This window comes from Maylandia zebra, linkage group LG16 (genome assembly GCF_041146795.1).
Source record: "Maylandia zebra isolate NMK-2024a linkage group LG16, Mzebra_GT3a, whole genome shotgun sequence".
NCBI classification, from domain to species: domain Eukaryota; kingdom Metazoa; phylum Chordata; class Actinopteri; order Cichliformes; family Cichlidae; genus Maylandia; species Maylandia zebra.
The window spans coordinates 5,556,027-5,575,060 of record NC_135182.1 but is presented as its reverse complement, the minus strand read 5'-3'; the positions used below and the strand labels follow the sequence as shown (position 1 = coordinate 5,575,060).

Here is a 19,034-nt window from a genome sequence, read left to right as displayed (position 1 = left end):
CATGCAGGTTAAAAGGAGACCAAGACAGAACATGCCGTTCCTTTGATGACCGGACTTTGAGGAAGCAGAAGATGTTGCGTGTTTTGGGAATTTTCGAGTTCGCCTCAGCATCTGTAGATAGCAGTACTGGATAGATGACTAAACAGTTTGACACGTTGGCTTTCCTGTCCGGTGCTAAGAAATCCACCTTCTAGGGAGTCGACATCCAGCAACAGGCCAATTTCTGTTTAAGAACCTGTTGAGCAGCTGAATATTAATTGACAATGTCGTGCTTAACTGAAAAGAGCACTTCCTTATGGGGGCACAGAACAAATGCAGAACCAAGAAGTGAGCTTAAAAACACGTTTAATTGTTTTCATATTTTTTCACCTTTATTTATTTACAGGGCTACCATCTGTGAACCAAGTATGTAAACTGACATTTGTACATTAAAAAAACATCTAAGAAGGTGAGATTCGACTCCCCGTGTGCTGTAAAATCTGCTGCTCACAGGAAACGACACACACAATAAATGCCATTGTTTCATTACCCAGTGTGACAAACTAGACAAACTACAGGTTGTATGGAGTTGGCCAGAGCAGTTAAACTAAATTAAAGCTGACCCCAAACCCGGAGTAGTGTGAAGTTGAGAAGATTTGAGCTTTGTGCTGAAAGCAGCCATCAGACAAGGAGTACACTGTGCTCATGAGCTAAGTCAGGGGTGTAGAACTCCAAGCCTCGAGGGCCAGTGTCCTGCAGGTTTTAGATGTGTCCTTGATCCAACACAACTGATTCAAATGGCTAAATTACCACCTCAGCAAGTCTTGAAGTTCTCCAGAGGCCTGGTAATGAACTAATCATTTGATTCAGATGTGCTGACCCAGGGTGAGATCTAAAACCTGCAGGACACCAGCCCTCGAGGCCTGGAGTTCGACACCCCTGGGCTAAGTGTTGCAGGAAAATATCACCCACACCAATGCACCTACCATCCAGCAGACTCAGCCGACCAGCATTCTTCCAATTTTCAACTTTTAGTGAACCTGTGAGAAATGAAGTCTTAGTTTCCAGTTCTTAGATGAGTGCATTATTATTATTGCCTTCCTATCGGCTCAAAACAGTCTGGCCATTCACTTTTGACTTTTAGCATCATTGCGGTGACTGGGTATGGGAGTTCAACACTGCATTAACAGAGTGTGAATGTGTCTTACTGTGATGCAGAAAGCACTCGGACACAAAAACAAGTATATGGGTGAATGTTGTATACGTGGGAAAGCCTCTGAGATCTTCCTTATTGAACTTGCGCATAAGCTTCATTAATAACATTGCCATTCAAATGTTCAGCTTCAGCAGGAAGTCATGATATGTAATACATCTTGATATATGCCTAAATGCACTGAGTGGTGCACGTGATTGCACAGAAAACAACACTTTCACACAGCCCCAATCGGCCCCTACCCGAGTCTGGTTCTGCAGGAGGTTCCTTCCTTCCTATTGTCGCCAAGTGCTTGCTTGTAGGGGGTTGTCTGATTGTTGTGTTTTCTCTGTATTACTGTAGTTCCTTTACCTTACAATATAAAGCACCTTGATAGGACTGTCATAACTTGGCGCTATATAAATAAAATTGAATTGAATATAAATAATTAAAAAAGCTGTTATCTTTCAGAGAGTAAGCTGTTCGTGTGAATGAATATCCTCTTGCACAAGATATTCTGAGAAAATTACCTTTTCTTATTACTTCCCTTTTTAGCTGAGCTCAACAAGAATTCAGAATTTACAACATGCCAGTAAGATAACTGGACTTTACCGTGTCGTGAATAAAGGAACAATCAATATAATCCAAGCTTTTTTTAGTGCATTGCATCGTGTAGCTGAGCGGAAATGGTAATTTTGTCTGAAAACAATATGCACAATTTCCACAAACAAAGCATTTGTCGAAATCGCCCCATACATGCAACTGATGTGTTCCATTTTGGTCTGTTGGCCAACACCTGTTACAACATGTCTGTTTTCAATGTGCGTGCGTGTACTTGGGGAGCAAACATCACCATCAAGAGAGGCCAAAGAAGGAAGGGCACAACATTGTTGTTTTAAAATTACTTTTAAAGTTTATTCAAAGAAAACAAAACAAAAAACTTTCAGGAAAATACATGACTTCCTGTCATACACAGAGAGGACATAAGTTAGAGTAGCACGGCAGAAACAGCAGAGGAAAAAACACGTTGCCTCACGTCCAAGCCTGCAAGGAACGTTACTGTAATGTTTCCATGTTGAAGCAGCGTTGTGTGAATACCTGAAATGAACAACACGTGTGTTCTTTGTTGTGGAAAAAGTTAGCAGGGGTGGGAGAAATGACAAAGAAAAATAAATAAAAACTAACGAAAGATTTCAAATATCCAATAAAAAGTGGGCTCAAAAAGCAGAAAGTATGAGTTAAAGAACTAAGATGCATTATGCTCTCAAACATAAATACCATGATGCACATTAGTGTAACAAAACATTGCCTCTGTAAACAGTTTCTCCACCTAAGGTGAGTGTAATAATATTAAACCACCGCAGTCGCATAGTTACGTTTACATAGACTTACAGAAACAACAGAAACTATTGTTAAGCTTCTCAACTAGCTCTAAAACTTAAGAATACACAATGCTTCGAGTGATTTTTTAAGTTTTTTTGTTGTTTTTATTTTTTGAAAGAAAGGATTTCCAAGTAGTGGTTCTTATAACAACAGGTTTACACGTTTTAAATGCTGCCCTCTTGGCACTTTTTCCAACACAAGCCTGCAAACGACTGATTCGTCTCAATCGGCCGAAGAGCGCGTTTCTTTCTTTAGATCAATAAGAATATTGATAATAGCCACAAATTATTTTCATGAATTCAATACAGCCACTCATCAAGGCCTTGATGCAAGAAGAGACACACACCGAGCACTACTGCACACGCAGACCTCACTGGGGCCCGAACGGCTTCTCCATACAGAGACATAAACTAAGTGACCAACAGTAACCTTATCGTCAAGGAGGGAAAACACCCAAGATAAGCTTGTTTGTGTCCTGACAAAAGGTGTGTTTGGATATGACGTCATAGATCGGACTCTCCCCTTGCTCTTCCTGTGAGCAAATGATGAGAAACATTGCAAAAAAGAAAGGAAAAAATCCAGCTGGGCAAAGATCGTCCATGCCGAAGGTTGTTGCTCAGTCTTTCGCATACAGGGAACTTCAATAACAGCTGGAGTGGGACATGAGGGGGTTAGGGAGGGGCACAAAATAGACAAACTATTCCTTCCTATAAAAAAAAGAAAAAGAAAAATGGGGATTCTCTCGTCAGTTCCTTCACAAACAGCCGAGTGAGGGAAAAATCTCTGCTCAGTGTTGCCTGTTTGGAGACACTTCATCACAGTAACACTGAAATCCAGAGTCTGAGTGCTGAATCAATAAAGGCGCGCGTGTTCTCGTTTGAACGGGAAAGCCGTGAGAAACGCTCCTCGGCTCTGACACACAGATTGCCGAAGGCTGCGAAACAAATACGGAATCGAAAAATGTACATCTGACGCAGAGGCTCTGCTGCCGCCGCCGCAGCTTCGACTCCAAAACCGAACACCTAGGATTGATCACTCGTGACAAGATACAAAGCAAAAACGTCATCTCATGCCTTGGACCACCACACAGTAATAAGTCTTTCTACATTCTTGACACTTAGTGCATTGAATACATACAAATGTTCTAAATGAAGCATGAAATGAGTCGAAATCATGAAATGGAAGATGGAACTCCGCCTCCTGTGCCAAAACAAACCCGCCGACCACGTGTTTACCTCTCTGCCACTTAAACCCAAAGCGATGCCGAACTGTTGACGGCACACGCGCACACATACACGTACTAAACTTTCTCATCTACATTATCTCTCGATTTTTTCCCCTCTCTCCACGTTATATCTGTTTATTCACAGCAGTTCAAGTTTCTCGAGTTAAGATCAGGTCGTCATGCTTCCCCGCCGCCGGTCCGACACGACAAAAGTTCCCAAAGCTTTATTTGTACATAGACACTTTATTTAATATTTTGGATCACACCCGCATTGCATTCTTTTCATACGGACACACCTTACACTTCTGTGGTTTTAGAGCAAGCAAGTTGTGTAGGTGGATGTGTGTGAATGATTAAAAAAACAAGGTAAAAGACATGTTTAACTCCACATAGTTACACTTATCTTCAAGGAATAATAATGATTCAAAAAATACTATTCTGAAATCCATCACCTACACCAACTCTCTCCGCCCTCCCCTTCTTTTTAAAGCGCCTGTCCGATACAACACTATACTTAAAACACACACGCACGCACACACCCTCATGTTTGAGTCCTGTCAACCTGACCTTTGTGGTAAAAACCTTCAATATTAGGTCCCTTTCTCATGCTTGTCACTGAGCCTCCAGCTCATTGGACAAACCAGCATGTTAGCAGTAGGTGGACCAAACAGAAGTACACACACACACACATACACACACACACACACACACACACACACACACACACACACACACACACACACACACTACTGTAGCATTAATACAACACACTCTAGAGCCCCACCAGCCCCACGCTCACAAGAAGGGGCGGATGGTGGGAACATGGGGCAAAGGGGGGGACTCCCTTACAAGAGGCAGACCTGCAGAAGGTAGTAGCAGTGGTAGTAAGAACAATAGCGGTAGCAATAGTAGTAGAAGACCTCAAGCTTACTAACCAACCCGGGAAAGGATGCAGAGGTACAAAAATCTATCCCATCGCAATGCATCCGATGAGCACCAAGAAAACTGAGAGGGAAACAAAACGTTGCTTGCCCCTCCCTTTTCTTGAATTCACATTTACAGTATTACTACTTCCTTTCATTTATTAACCTTTGATTTCATTATGCGCGTTATAAGCCGTCGCTTCGGATTTTACGGAAGGGACCGACGACTTGACCGTCTGTCTCTGCGTCGCAGGCAGACCCAGCAAGGCTGCAGCTACAGGGCGTTGCTGTCGACTGCTCCAGACGGCTGGTAGGTTGCTGTGTTTGTTCTCGTTTGGTTGTCCGAGGGCTGACAAGACATCAATGGTGGTTTTCTGAGATCCAGTGTTAGAGAGAGGGGAAGGACAATGAGGAAGATGAGGAGAAGGAGGAGAAAGAGGGCAGGCCGTGGACCTCTACCAGCTCAGCAGGTTGCTTCGGCCCAGAGTCATGAAGTACACCTGGCTGGAGCCTCCAGAACGTACAGAGGCGAAAAACACCTGAGGAGACAAAGTGAGATTTTACTGCTCAGCACAATCTGAGCACAAATGTTGTAACTGAAAGTGCCGGTGATTAAATACAGTGTTAAAAACCCCTAACCTTTAAATATATATATATATATGTATACACTTGTATATATGAATATTCAAATAAAATTATCTGGGGAGGTCTTAAATGATTTCACAAGTCACTAACACTCAAAAAGGTTAAAAGTTTCTTCATTCATTTGTCATATGTTACCGTACTCTAAAAGTTCCCATTATTTACCGCACATGCTGTCAAAAATACAGACCCACAAAAAGAGAAAAACTGTCCAAAAAAAGAGAGAAGAGAAACTAGAGCGGCCTTAAGTTACTTCCACAGCTGAGTCAACAGAAATTGTGCAAACAAATTTGATGCCAGGATTTAGCTTCACAGCTAACCTGGCACATCTGATGTAGGTAGTCACTGTGTGTTTGCATGTAACTGAAGACATAAGGGGAGCCTTTTTCATGTTTCGTCACTTAAAATCTGTAAACAAAATCAGTTTGATTTTAAAAGATGCTTCTCAGATGGCCTGCAGTCAAGTTGGAGGAGCTGGTCTTATTTGCTTGGAGGAGGGTTTTCTTGTGTTTTATTTTTATCGAGCAAACACAAAGTTGACTAATCCCAAAGATGTGCACGAGTCTGTTAGGTCACTGGCAGCGGTGCTGACATGCCAATCTCACCTTGTCATTTCTTTCACAGAGGAACTTGAGTCGCTGAGCTCTCTTGTGCATGAAGACGCCGTCCAGGTGACCGGTCTCCACAGAGCGGATCTCGATGGCCTTCTCGCCCCAACCCATGATTTGGTTAGACCGAATGTAGGCTGTGAAGAGATGTTTTAGTTAGTCTACGGATATCTAACTCTATTTAAAAACAAGACGAAGAAAATGTTAAATCCCTAGACCAGAGGTGTCAAACATAAATGTGCTAAAACAATCGACTTGTTGATGATTTTTAATCATTAAAAGAAAAAAAGCACCACTTTAAAAAAAAAAAATCAGGTGTAAAGGTGTAGGTGCAGGGACACTTTAGCTCTTGGACGGTTGTGAGGCAAAAAGGCTGGGCAACACTGACCTAGACAGACAAGAAAACATTATAGGGCAGGTGTTTGTGTAGCTTTTCACCCAGTTACTCACCCACTGAGGTGGGCATCTCCCCCCACTGCAGCACCACGTCCTTGGTGATGCGTCCGTAGGTGTTGACATAAACACCCTCGTCCTCGTAGCACACGAGCAGTTCAATGCCATCAGTGTTAGGCAGAATGATGATCGCGTGAGACTGGATGCTCGTCTGGATCTGGAGGAAAAACAACAGACATTATAAGAGTGACTCCTCTTTTAACACATACAACAAACGAGCATGTGCGTTATTTTACAGCTGTGTTCTTACGTGTGTGGGCAGGTAGATGTCGTAAACGGCCCCAGAGTCGACATCCACGGCGTGAAAGCCTGAGTACGAGCCATAGATTACCTTTAACCTCTGACCTTCCTCCACAGTCAGGTCAACCAGCAGCGGCTTATGCACCAGATCACCGAAAGACTGAGGCGCACACAGATCAGAAATCTTAGTCTTTCAGCTTAATATCAGTAGATAGTTGCCAAAACACAGAGATGATAGATTGCTATCATTTGGAAAAGAAAAAACACAAAGAGCACAATAACAAGCAATAGCACCAACAACTAGCTGGCCGGTTTATTTACCTTGAAGGCCATGAATTTGTGGTAGGGCTTGGGTGCCCAAGCGTAGACCTCCACAGAGTTCTTCAGAGCCAGAACCAAGAATTTGATCCTTTCATATTTCACTGGGGAAATAAAAATCTGAATAAATCACTTAAAAATAGCATGATTACCACAGGGCAGGAGAGTAGTGTGGGCTCATCTCTGTTTACTAACTTAATATTGCAACAAATGAAGGGAGAAAGTTATTATTTTAACTGATGTTTATTTGGGTTTAATCTGAAATATTCACAGCAGTTTGTATTGCACCACAGAAACAACAATTCCTGGCATCTTAAAAAGAAAACGGTTAGCCCAGAATGCCTGCACAATTAAATTAACAGAAAGTGCTGCTTTCAGCTTACATCTATGTAGAATAAGATAAATGCCCTCTAAACCCAACCCCGGTACAAGCTTACTTTTTGCAAACCATCTGAGGAACACAGTTAAATGTGCACTCTCAGCTCTTTTCCCCTACGTCCACATAAACCCACTGTTTTGGCAACAGTGTTACAAATGTTACTTTTCCAATATTGATTTTCTCATCATTGCTGCAAAGCCCTGTACTTTCCACAAGTGCTGATTCAAGAAAATAATGAACATGCATGAATAAAGCTGTTGGACGGGAAACGGATTCCTCAGCCAACAGCTCTGATCACTACATAGGAGTTTCCAACAGGAAGTGCCAGTCTTCGCAAAGCAATAAAATCATGAATGACATTCTGAGTTTTAGACAGGAAGGTCTACTTGCATGTCTTCTCAGATGCTTTTACCACATTATTACTTAATCAAGGGTTTTCATTCTACGATTTATCAATGGCATGTAGGTTCCCGAAGCACATATCCGATTTGAATTCCTACATATGAAAAGCACAAAGCGGAAACTAAAGGCTGATATTCACAGACACTGATAGATAGACATATTTGGCAACCTTGTTCCCAATTTGTTGCAGTGTGTTTGTTGTTGTTTTGCATTGTTAAGCACTTTGTGCAGCATGGACTGTTTGGAAATGTGCTATATCAGTGTCCAACTCCAGTTCTTGAGAGCTACTGTCCTGCAGCTTGAATGGCTTCTTATTAGGCCTTTGCCTTGATGGCATGCTGAACCATTTAATTCAGCTGTCTTGGAGTAGGGATGCATCTAAAAGCTGCAGGACAGTAGCTCTCGAGGACTGGAGTTGGACACCCCTGTGCTATATAAATAAACATGACCTTGACCTTTTGATCCCTGTCAATTTAAAGTTTTTGTTTTGTTGTGTTTCTTTGTATTTGTAGTTTCAATTCAATTCCATTTTATTTATATAGCACCAAATCACAATAACAGTTGCCTCAAGCACTTTATATTGTAAGGCAAAGATCCTACGATAATACAAAGAAAACCCCAACAATCAGACGACCGCAAAACTAGATGAACAAGAACTTTGGCGACAGTGGGAAGGAAAACTCCCTTTTAACAGGAAGAAACCTTCAGCAGAGCCAGGTTCAGCGAGAGCCGGCCATTTCCTGTGAGTGGTTGGGGGTGAGGGGAGGTAGACAGGTCAGAGATTTCTCCTGTGACATTTAATTTTAGTCTTCATGACTCAGAAAAATTTGGGAATCACTTTATTTATTTTATTAATTATTAAAGCACTGAATAATTAAAAAGTATTATGTACATGGATCTGTTCTGTTCAGAAAGCTGCATAGCTACAGCCAACTTCCCAGAAGAGAGTAACCTCTCCTAGTAGTTCACAGAGTTTTACATGAGAATGAGCATCTGTCTGTGTTAAAACTGGTGGGGAGAAGCTGCTTGTTTTGCAGGCAGTGAGCTAAGAGGTGGCTGTGACCAATATCAGGGACCAGTTATCATGTCTACAGCTGCCAGCAGGTTTCTAAGTAATTATTCAATCAGTAAAAACTATAGATTCTACTAATCCCTTTTGTCCTTGTCAGATTGTCTCTTTGTTCACTGCACGTTGGCCTCTTGGTTTTCTTTTTGTGACTTTGTGTATTTTGCAATCTAGTGAGTGGGTCAGTTAATAGTTTCATTTAGGAGTGGTGTGCAAGTAACCCCCCATTAGGTGTGAAGTCAGTAAAAAAACAACACCAGTCCCTGCTGTGATCTCCACACACACTGTCCCCATGCACTTGCACTTTTGCACTGTGGAAGGCCCTTATCTCAAACTTACCACCTTGGTAGTCTGTTATGAGTATTTATGCTCATAAATACAGTGAAATCTTCCCAAACTCTTAAATGCAACATGTCCTTTTGTGATAAACGTACCAACTTTGTAGTGGACGCATCCCTCCAAGTCTCCTACGGTTGTCCAGCCTTGTTTCTTCTCAACCTCTGGGTCATTATGCAGAATCTTATTCCTCAGCCAGGACAGGTAGTATACACGGAGCTTGTTCTTCTTACCTGTAATTGATTGAGAAACACTGAAGTAAAGAAGAGCAAAAACAAAATGTAAGAATTGCTATGCGGTTGATCTTATCAGAGGCTCTGAGAAATGTCTGAAGCTGCTTGAAACTCATGAGGTTGTGCGTGTGTGTGTGTGTGTGTGTGTGTGTGTGTGTATAGAGGAATTTTGCACCATCCTACAAAATAATTTCAGGTTGGCAGCATTTCTGCATCAAATCTTGATGGAACAGCCTTTTTCAGTTGCCTTAAGGTCTGAACTTTGACTTGACCATTTGAAAACATGAATTTAGTTCTTTTTAAGTGATTCTGTTTGTTTATCTTGCACCACTTAACCTTTCTAAGTTTCAAGTCATGGACTGTGGTTCTGATTTTCTCCTGTAAAATGCTTTTTCAAATTTTTTTATTCATGATTCATTCAACGACTCCAGAATTTGGAGGTAAAAAAATAGCCCTAAACTCAGACATAATCCAAATCTGTTGCCCTTACTGTATATATGATCACTTATGGTCCCTTTTTCCCATATCCCACTTACTAGCACATACCAACTAGGGCTGGGTATCCCACTGATTTCTAGAATCGATTCGATCCACGATTCGATTCGATTCGAATCTGGGAAATTTTGCCTCAGACAGTCAGAAATATTATAATTCAGATCAGTACATTTACATATTTTTGTATCTATAAAAGGGAAGCTGACACTTTCCAGACTTTATCAAAGGTGTGAGCATCACAGCAGAGGCCTTTGTGTCAAAGTAGCTGAAGATAAAACACAGAAAAACATGAAGGTGATTTTCCTGGCCTGGAATTTTATAAAAATATTCTGCAGTAGATCAAAAACGAAAGAAAATCTTTAATCAACTTATGAACATCACCTCTGACGTTACAGCGGTTTCATTAGAGACACAGCGTTTTGTATTTTGTATAAATTTTAAAAGTTTAAATTTGTTCAGAAGCCTGTTGAACGGCAGAAATTAGGTTTTCTTTTCGGAAGTAAGTAAAAGGAAAAAAAAAAAAAACATCGGCCGACAGCCTGTAAATAACGGTAGACTTGTGCGTAACAAGCAAGCAAATAATACAGAAAACAGATTTTTAGATGGGAAACTGTTCTTGAAGTACAGAGAGAGAGAGAGAGAGAGAGCTGTGCATGAAGTGTGATTTTATTGTGGTGGAAGCAAAACAGCAAAAGTAAGAGGGAATCCATGACGATGTTTATGTGAAGCCTAGTTTGGATCTTCTTCTGCTGGTTCGGTCAATATTGTTTGGAGAGAGTGTGGTGGGGCGTGGTCTGCGGTGCTGTGCAGGGAGGGCGGACGCACCTGCACGGCATTCATAATCACGCCCGCTGGGTTAAAACACAGGGACTCAGGTGTGTGTGGTTGTTGTTGTGGTGAGTGTGACTAAAAATGTGCCTTATTCTCACCACAGAGAGATCAAACTAACAGCTTTAGAATCAGCGCAAAAAGAGCGTAAACACAAAGCGTGGACCCGCCGAAACATCAGAATCAGCGAGCTGTCGGCTTTCAGCCCCGAGCGTGTCCGTGCCGTCGGGTGAGAAAGGCAACATCTCACCGATTCTGATCCGCGGGTCCGGGCTTTGCGTTTACGTCTTTGTGCAGAAGTATTTGGTGGTTGTTGAAATTTTGTGACGTTTCACCTGAGATTCTGGAATTTTGGGCAAAATACATTTATATAAAAAAATCGATTCAGGATTTTAATGAATCGATATTACGTTATCCAAGCCAGAATCGATTTTAATCGATGAATCGATTATTAAAACCCACCCCTAATACCAACCTAACCTGAAATAAAAAGTTACATTTAAGGTAAGGTGTTGTCATGATCCGGAGTTTGTGACTCCGTGTTTATGTTTTAGTAGTTATTATTATTCTGGGTTTTGTCCCCCACCTGTGTGTGTGATCTCCCTGTGTTCTCTGAGTGTTTTTAAGTCTTGTCTTCTGTCTTAGTCGTTGCTGGTTCGTCTGTGTTGTTTCCCCTCGGTCTCTCCGTATGTATTTCCCCGGACCTCCCTGCATATTCGTTTCTGGTTTGTTTTATTAGTTTTACCCAGTTTAGGTTTCCGGTTTCATGTTCACCCACCATTGCTGTTTGTACCCACTCCTGTAAATAAATACTCACCTGCACCAGAGCTGCCGCCTTTTGGGTCCTTTCTACAACTCCACACGTCTGCCACACCGGACGTGACAGTACGAACCGGCCAGCATGGACCCTGCGGCACTCAATCCGTCCGAGGAGCTCCAGGATGACATCAGCTACAATGTGGAGATCCTCCTCGGGCTGTGGCTGGAGAATCCTCCGTACGAGCCGCACCGTTGAAAACCGGCTACAACGGCTCTTTTCCGGCCTGCCATGGCTTCTAAAATCGCTTCCTCCGACCATGCAGGCTTTTCTCCGGCACACACCTCACCTTCTCTCAGCCACTCCTGCCTCGCTGCCCGACTCGCCGGATGTGATCTTGCCCGGCCCGTCGGAGCCAGCTGCGGGGAGGAAACGCAGATCGCGCCGCCGGCGCGCGACCCCACAGCCGGACGTTCGGGCTTCTAATTCGCCGGCTGTGGTGAGTGAGGACTCTTTTCCGTTTTCGGACTGTGTGACTGTTCATTCAGGGGCGGTGTTCTGTGCGGCAGATGATTATGTGAACAGCATATCACCTGCTCAGCAGCCACTCTCAGCTCAGTTAACTGCCCAGCAGCCACTCTCAGTTCTGTCTCCAGTGTCACCCTCAGTTCAGTTTCCAGAGTCACCAGCGTCACTTTCAGTTCAGTCTCCAGAGTCACCTGCAGTTCAGTTTCCAGAGCCTCCAGTGTCACCTGCAGTTCAGGCCCCTGCGCCTCCAGTGTCACCTGCAGTTCAGGCCCCTGCACTTCCAGTGTCACCTGCAGTTCAGGCTCCAGTATTACCAGTTTCACTCATTCACTCCATGCAGGGAGAAAGTCTAATTTCAACTCAAGGTGCTTTTCATAGTTTAGCCGCCATTGGCACAGTTTGCCGCTCCAGGGCTTCCCCAGAGGCTAGGTCTCAGTCCCCAGCTCATTCTGGACCCCTGAAGTTTAAGCAGCCACCTGAGAACTGCACCATGTCAGCGTTGCCTGGGCAGAGCCAGTGCTCAGTGCATTGCCAGTCGCCTTTGTGTCAGCTAGTGGCCTCCATGACTGCTGGCTTAGTGATGACTTCTGCTGGAGGGTCCGTAGGACCGCTCCGGCCTTCGTCTCCTGTCGTCGCTGGAGGGTCAAAGGGATCCGTCCAGTCTGCAGTGCCTCCATCTCCGGCTTCCACGCCGCCGCCTGCAGCCTCGTCTGGTCCAGCTTCAGAGCCGTCAGCCTCGTCTGGTCCAGCTTCAGCCTCATCATCCACGCCAGCTGCAGCCTCATCATCCACGCCAGCTGCAGCCTCTGCTTCAGCGTCGCCTGGCCCAGCCTCCGTGTCTTCGTCCTCGCCTGGCCCAGCCTCCGTGTCTCCGCCTTCAGCGTCACCTGGTCCAGCCTCGTTTGGGTCTGCAGCTAAACGGCCACTTTCTAGGCCACTGGCCAGGCGCCATCGCCGTCGTGGGCGGCCCCCAGACTCCCTTCACCTGAGTCTCCACCGTTGCCTTCCGCACGGTCGGCCCCCTGAACTGTGTCCATTTCGGCGCCGCTGCCTTCCGCGCGGCCGGCCTCCGGACCTCCATCGCCTGGGGTCACCGCCGTTGCCGACCGCACGGTCGGCCCCCTGAACTGGTTCCACATCGCCGCCGTGGCCTTCCTTGCGGCCGGCCCCCGGACCCCCTTCGCCTGAGTCGCCGCCGTTGCCTTCCGCACGGCTGGCCCCCGGACCAGTGCTGTCGTCGTCGCCGTTGCCTTCCTTACGGTCGGCCTCCCGGACTGTTTCCACGTCGCTGCCGTTGCCGTCCGCACGGTCGGCCCCCTGAACTGGTTCCACATCGCCGCCGTGGCCTTCCTTGCGGCCGGCCCCCGGACCCCCTTCGCCTGAGTCGCCGCCGTTGCCTTCCGCACGGCTGGCCCCCGGACCAGTGCTGTCGTCGTCGCCGTTGCCTTCCTTACGGTCGGCCTCCCGGACTGTTTCCACGTCGCTGCCGTTGCCGTCCGCACGGTCGCCCCCCTGAACTGTTTGGACTCCTGTGCTGTCGGCCCCCTGAACTCTTCTGTTTTGGACTCCATTTTCTTGGCTATGGTGTATTTCATTTCATTGTTTTTTGGTGCTGGACTCGTGTTTTGTTTTTTGTCTTTCTGGTGCTCCTGTTTTGTTTTGCCTCGATTATATAAAAATACAGCTGTGATATTAAGAAAACTTTCTCCTGCATCTGTGTCACTTCATTTATGACCAAATTCTTGAAGAGCACACAAGAACATGCATGTCTTTTATGTCTGCATGGTGGAGTTTTAGAGTTTCAAACATGTCTGGACTGAGGCCTTGGCTTTGCTTTGCAGTGGATTTTCCCTTTTTTCCTCCAAACACAGCGCTGTGCACGCCTGCCAAAAAGTTCAACTTACATATTATCTGATTGTGGAACAATACAATTGATCTCTGGCTTCAGACACGTAGCAATGGCAAAGTGTTTTATATTGTGGTAAAGTTAACAAAGATTATATATAATATAATGATACCCAAACATTTCTGTGAGCTAGTTCTCGTTCTCCTTTGTGCAGGACAGCATGTCGTGTTGTTGATCTGATTTTCTACCAGATCTTAGGAAGAGCAGAAGTAGCCCTGAATTATTCGGACAATCTGTCTTATTGAGAATTAATGAACATGAAATTTTCATTTAAAACCTGCATTTTGTCTACCGTTAAAATTTGTTTGATGATCTGAAACATGCAAGTGTGACAAATATACAAAAAAAATAACAAATCAGGAAGGGAGCCAGTACTTTTTCACGGCTCTGTAATGTGCCTTTATTTATAGGGATGTGGAAACTTTTACAATCCACACTTCCAATCTCATACTCCTAACTTGAATATTATCCAAGATTCACGTCCCTTTTTCAGCTAAAGCTGTGAGTAGTCACTCAAGAGCTTTTACTAGTAAGTGTTTGTGTTATGAGTTTAGTCAGAATGTGTTTATAATAGTGGATTTATGAAGACCCAGTAACATTTTGCAGAGTAATGAGTGCTGAAATCTTGGTAATTTTCTTCTGTCACACTGTCTCCTAGAAATCTACTGCAAATCAGTTACATGGAAGAACGTTTCCGTCCATCATGGAAATCTCAATTGTGTGTCAATGTTACATAGCATGCACATACATGACGTGGTTTCAGCTAACAGAGTTTTACTCAATATCCTTTTCACTCAGATTATCTGTTGTGTCATTTCTGTGCATTTGGGAAATTGTGAAAGGAGAAGTACGAGTGCGGGTGCTCTTTCAATGTGCGAAAGTAGAAAGCAGACTAGAAAACGACGGTCAAACAGATACTGAGCAGACTAAGCTGAACAAGCAGAAAAGTGAACATTTTTTGGCCACATAATGTACAAACTGAAGTATTGTGCAAAAGTCTTGAGCCACCCCTCATTTTTTAAATATTTTACTTCCAAGCAGCCAAATTTTTCACTTTTACTCCTTAGTCATAAAAGGCTGATTGGGTATTGTCATCACCCCGCTAGGCAGGCAGCAACGACACCCAAGTCTGTGAAGGCGATAACTCAAGATAAGGCAATGTAGGAGCTTCAAATGTATACCATAGGTGTAGCTGCTAAAACTCTCAGACGACTTTGAATCTCAGTGATCTTGACCTCAAGGTCAGAGGTCAAGTTCTCTGGAAATCTTGTAAATGCAATTACCTGGAAACAAGACAATGTAGGATTTTGAAATTGCTGCTTTGCTGAGTTTGTTTGTTGAGCTACTTATCACTGGTCGGTGAATCATTCAAGCATGAAAAAAAGCATTAACTCCTGGGATGTGCCAGTGTTGTGTCTAAACATAAAAGACAGCTTTGCAAAGATTCAATTTTAAATACCGTATTTCCCGGACTACAGAGCGCACCTGAATATTAGCCGCACAAGCTAAAATCAGGGGAAAATCCTGTTTTGTACATACATTAGCCGCACCTGACTAAAAGCCGCAGGTGTTTCAATATTGACTTATCATATGTAAGAGAATATGCACAAAGCGAATTGTCAGGAAAGAGATGGCTGTTTGGAGACACACCCCTTTTATTAATATTTTGAAAAACAAGTTATGGGTACATATTTGCACATGTACTGTGCTTCATAAATGAGTAACAAATGTAGTACATAACAGTAACCTACAGCACACCAGAAAAATAGATTCGGACTACCTTTTAGGCTCAGGTGCAGTGACACGGCTTTAACAAGAAGAAAAGTCAGTCATTCACCATCTTTCTCTTCTTCCTGCGCACTAAAACCACCAAAGTCCTCTTCTCCAGTGTCGGAAACGAACAGGCTCAGGATGGCTTCGTCATCCACTCTCAGCTTCTTTCCTTCGTTGTCACTTTCAAAACCAAAGATAATCCTCATTGTCATTGTCAGTGTCGGAGTCGAACACCCTCTGAAGGGCCGTGGCGGTGTCCTCCTCTTCATCATGCAGCAGTCCAGCCCTTCGAAATCCGTTGGTGATCGTGGATGTTTGCACACTTTTCCACGCTGTCAGAATCCACCGGTAGAGTTGAGCACAACTTGCTTTTCGCAAGTTTATCGCCGCTCATCATCCACGACTCCCGCTGAACGCGTAGCGCTACTTTGAAGTTTGTTTTTCGCGCTACTTGTACGGCACTATGTTGCCTGGTGGACGGACATGTGACCAACATACCACTCTTGAACCCCGATCCTTCCGCCAGGCAACGTAGTGCCGTACAACAGCGGAACAAACAAAACAAATCGTCTTACGATATGACAAAAATCATGGACAATCCATAGAAAAGCCGCACCTGACTAAAAGCCGCAGGGTTCAAAGCTTGTGCAAAAAGTAGCGGCTTATAGCCCGACAATTACGGTAGTATCTTTTGTCACTAGAAGCTGAATCCAGGAAAAATGAATACAATGAAACACAACATAAAATGGTTTGGCATAAAATATTTGACAGCAGAAATTTCTGGAACAATTTCGCCTACTTCCAAGGTGCATGGACGGGATGAAAAACTCACAACGCAGGAACTCCAGCAACACTTAATATGAAAGAGGAACAACTTTATTGACTGACCAACGCGTTTCGAAACGCATTAGTCAGTCAATAAAGTTGTTGCTCTTTGATAAAATATTTGACGAAAAATATTTTTTCATCTACAAAGTGATTCTTAAGAGTGATTACCTGAAAACTTGACAAGTAGAGAACAAAAGAATTTGCAGATAGCTGAAAGTCAAGTCTTAAAGAAACAGGAAAAAAGGCCAGCAAAACCTGACACAGGACCTGAAAGATGTATCTGGACCTTCAGCTGATCCATCTATTCTACAATGAAGCCTCACCAGCGGTCTCAGTGGAAGTGTGGCTGTCAAGAAGCCACTCTTAAGGACAAATTATACAAGAACTGGACTGAAAATCAGTGGAAACAGGTCTGATGGAGAGATAAATATAAATTTGAAAATTTTGGTCCAAATCATCATCATACATACAGAAGAGTTGAGGTAAAAATGAAAATACCACCAGATTTTCAACCACAATGCAATATGTTAAACATTATTGGCAGTGACTTCACTTTTTAGCACACTGCCAATGCAGTAAAAGCATAGCTGGACAAAAAAAACACAATGAAACACTATCAGTCATAGCACGTCAACATCATTAAAGCAGTGTGGTATCAACTTGAGAGAGAGAGAGGTGGCCAAAGAAGAGCTTTGAATGTCCTTCAAGAAGCCTGGAGAAGAGTTCAGACTATGTTGAAGAATAATAGGCCGCCTACAGGGAGGAGGTGGATCGTCTGGCTGAGTGGTGCGACACGAACAACCTGCTGCTTAACACCGAGAAGACCAAGGAGCTCATCGTGGACTACAGGAGGAATGCTGGCCCACATCCACCCATCTACATTAAAGGGACGGCTGTGGAGCGTGTGAGCAGCTTCAAGTTCCTGGGAGTCCACATCTCCGAGGATCTCATCTGGACGACCAACTGCTCCAAGCTGGTCAAGAAGGCTCATCAGCGCCTCTTCTTCTTGAGGACTCTGAGGAAGAACCACCTGTCCTCAGACATCCTGGTGAACTTCTATCGCTGCACCATCGAGAGCATCCTGACCAACTGTATAACAGTCTGGTACGGGAACTGCTCCGCCTCGGACCGGAAGGCGTTGCAGAGGGTCGTGAAAACTGCCCAGCGCATCGCCGGAGCACCACTTCCTGCCATAAATGACATCTACGGGAAGCGGTGTCTGAAAAAGGGCTGGGAAAATCATCAAAGACCCCAGTCACCCATCACATGGACTCTTCACCCTCCTGCCCTCTGGGAGGCGCTACAGGAGCCTCCGGACTAAGACCACCAGGTACCGGAACAGCTTCTTCCCCACAGCTGTCAGACTCCTGAACTCTGCCTCCTGACATCTGACCCACGTTAACTCATGGACTGAACATACACACACCCACAACCACCTGCACACACACACACACACACACAATGGACAACTGTACCCTCATACACACAATAATAACATGGACTGAACCACCACTCACAAGCACTAGCACTTTATATACCTCTGTAGAAATTATCCACACCCTCACTTATCTTACCTGCACTACTGTATAGTTCTGTATAAATAATCATTCTGTACATACGATAATTTTAATTCTACAACTGTTTATAACTTGCATAGGTCATATTTCTGTATAGCTTTCATATTTATATCCTGTTCATAGCCTGTACATAGCTTGTACACCACTACAGCCTGTACATACTTATAGTTATACATTATTTTTTACATTACATTATTATGTGTACATTATAACATACCATAATAGACCCATATTTTGTACCCTCATACCTATAACAGACCCATTTCTGTAATATACTCACATATCTATATTATTGCTAATATATATTTGTAATATATCTATATCATGGCTAAAGCACTTCTGGATGGATGCAAACTGCATTTCGTCGCCTGTACTTGTGACATGTCCAATGACAATAAAGTTGAATTCTATTCTATTCAATTCTAATAGGTGGTCAGATTAAATACTAATTTCTGAGGCTACTTGAAAACGTATATACTTTGTTTTCACATCTTTTATCATTACACCTAATTCCAATTTTCCTAGCAAAATATAATGAGGGGTGGCTCAAGGTGTTTGTCGAGCACTGTACTTTCAAGGTAACTCTGTGTGCAAGTTTGTGCTTTATACTGCACAATTTTAGACGTTGGTTTCAGTCCATCTCTCATCGGTTCCTAATTCTAGTTGCACTAATCAGGGTGCTTAAAGTGTGCCTGTCTGTGTACCTGATATAGTGACCAAGACATTGAGTCCTTCCAGGACGTCCATCTGCTGGAAGCGTCGGCGGTTAATCAGAGGGTAAACTTTCCCCTGACCACTGCGATCCAACAGCATCAGGCCGCTTTCTGTTCCCACCAGTAAGTTCACTCCTACACATAAATGCACAAACATGCCCATAAGGATAACGTCCAAAAAAAGCCACTGAGCTCAACTGGAGGTCTGCTGCTTGGCCTGACGGCGCTAATATGTGGCCTTATTAGAGCT

At 43.8% G+C, this 19,034-nt stretch overlaps 1 protein-coding gene across 3 annotated transcripts in view; it reads right to left on the bottom strand.

Annotated features, from left to right (window-relative positions):
- Positions 1–2,058: 2,058 nt before the first annotated feature.
- The window catches only part of LOC101483446 (mitogen-activated protein kinase kinase kinase kinase 4), a 108,443-nt gene continuing 91,467 nt past the window's right edge, over positions 2,059–19,034 (bottom strand). For all 3 annotated transcript variants that reach the window (XM_076874758.1, XM_076874759.1, XM_012924053.4), the window contains 7 exons: positions 18,776–18,919; positions 9,245–9,379; positions 6,967–7,067; positions 6,656–6,805; positions 6,403–6,562; positions 5,950–6,089; positions 2,059–5,241 (listed from right to left, as the gene is read on the bottom strand). In XM_076874758.1, the coding sequence (XP_076730873.1) occupies positions 5,158–5,241; positions 5,950–6,089; positions 6,403–6,562; positions 6,656–6,805; positions 6,967–7,067; positions 9,245–9,379; positions 18,776–18,919 (914 nt within the window). In that variant the 3' untranslated portion in view covers positions 2,059–5,157. The remainder of the gene's footprint in view (positions 5,242–5,949; positions 6,090–6,402; positions 6,563–6,655; positions 6,806–6,966; positions 7,068–9,244; positions 9,380–18,775; positions 18,920–19,034) is intronic.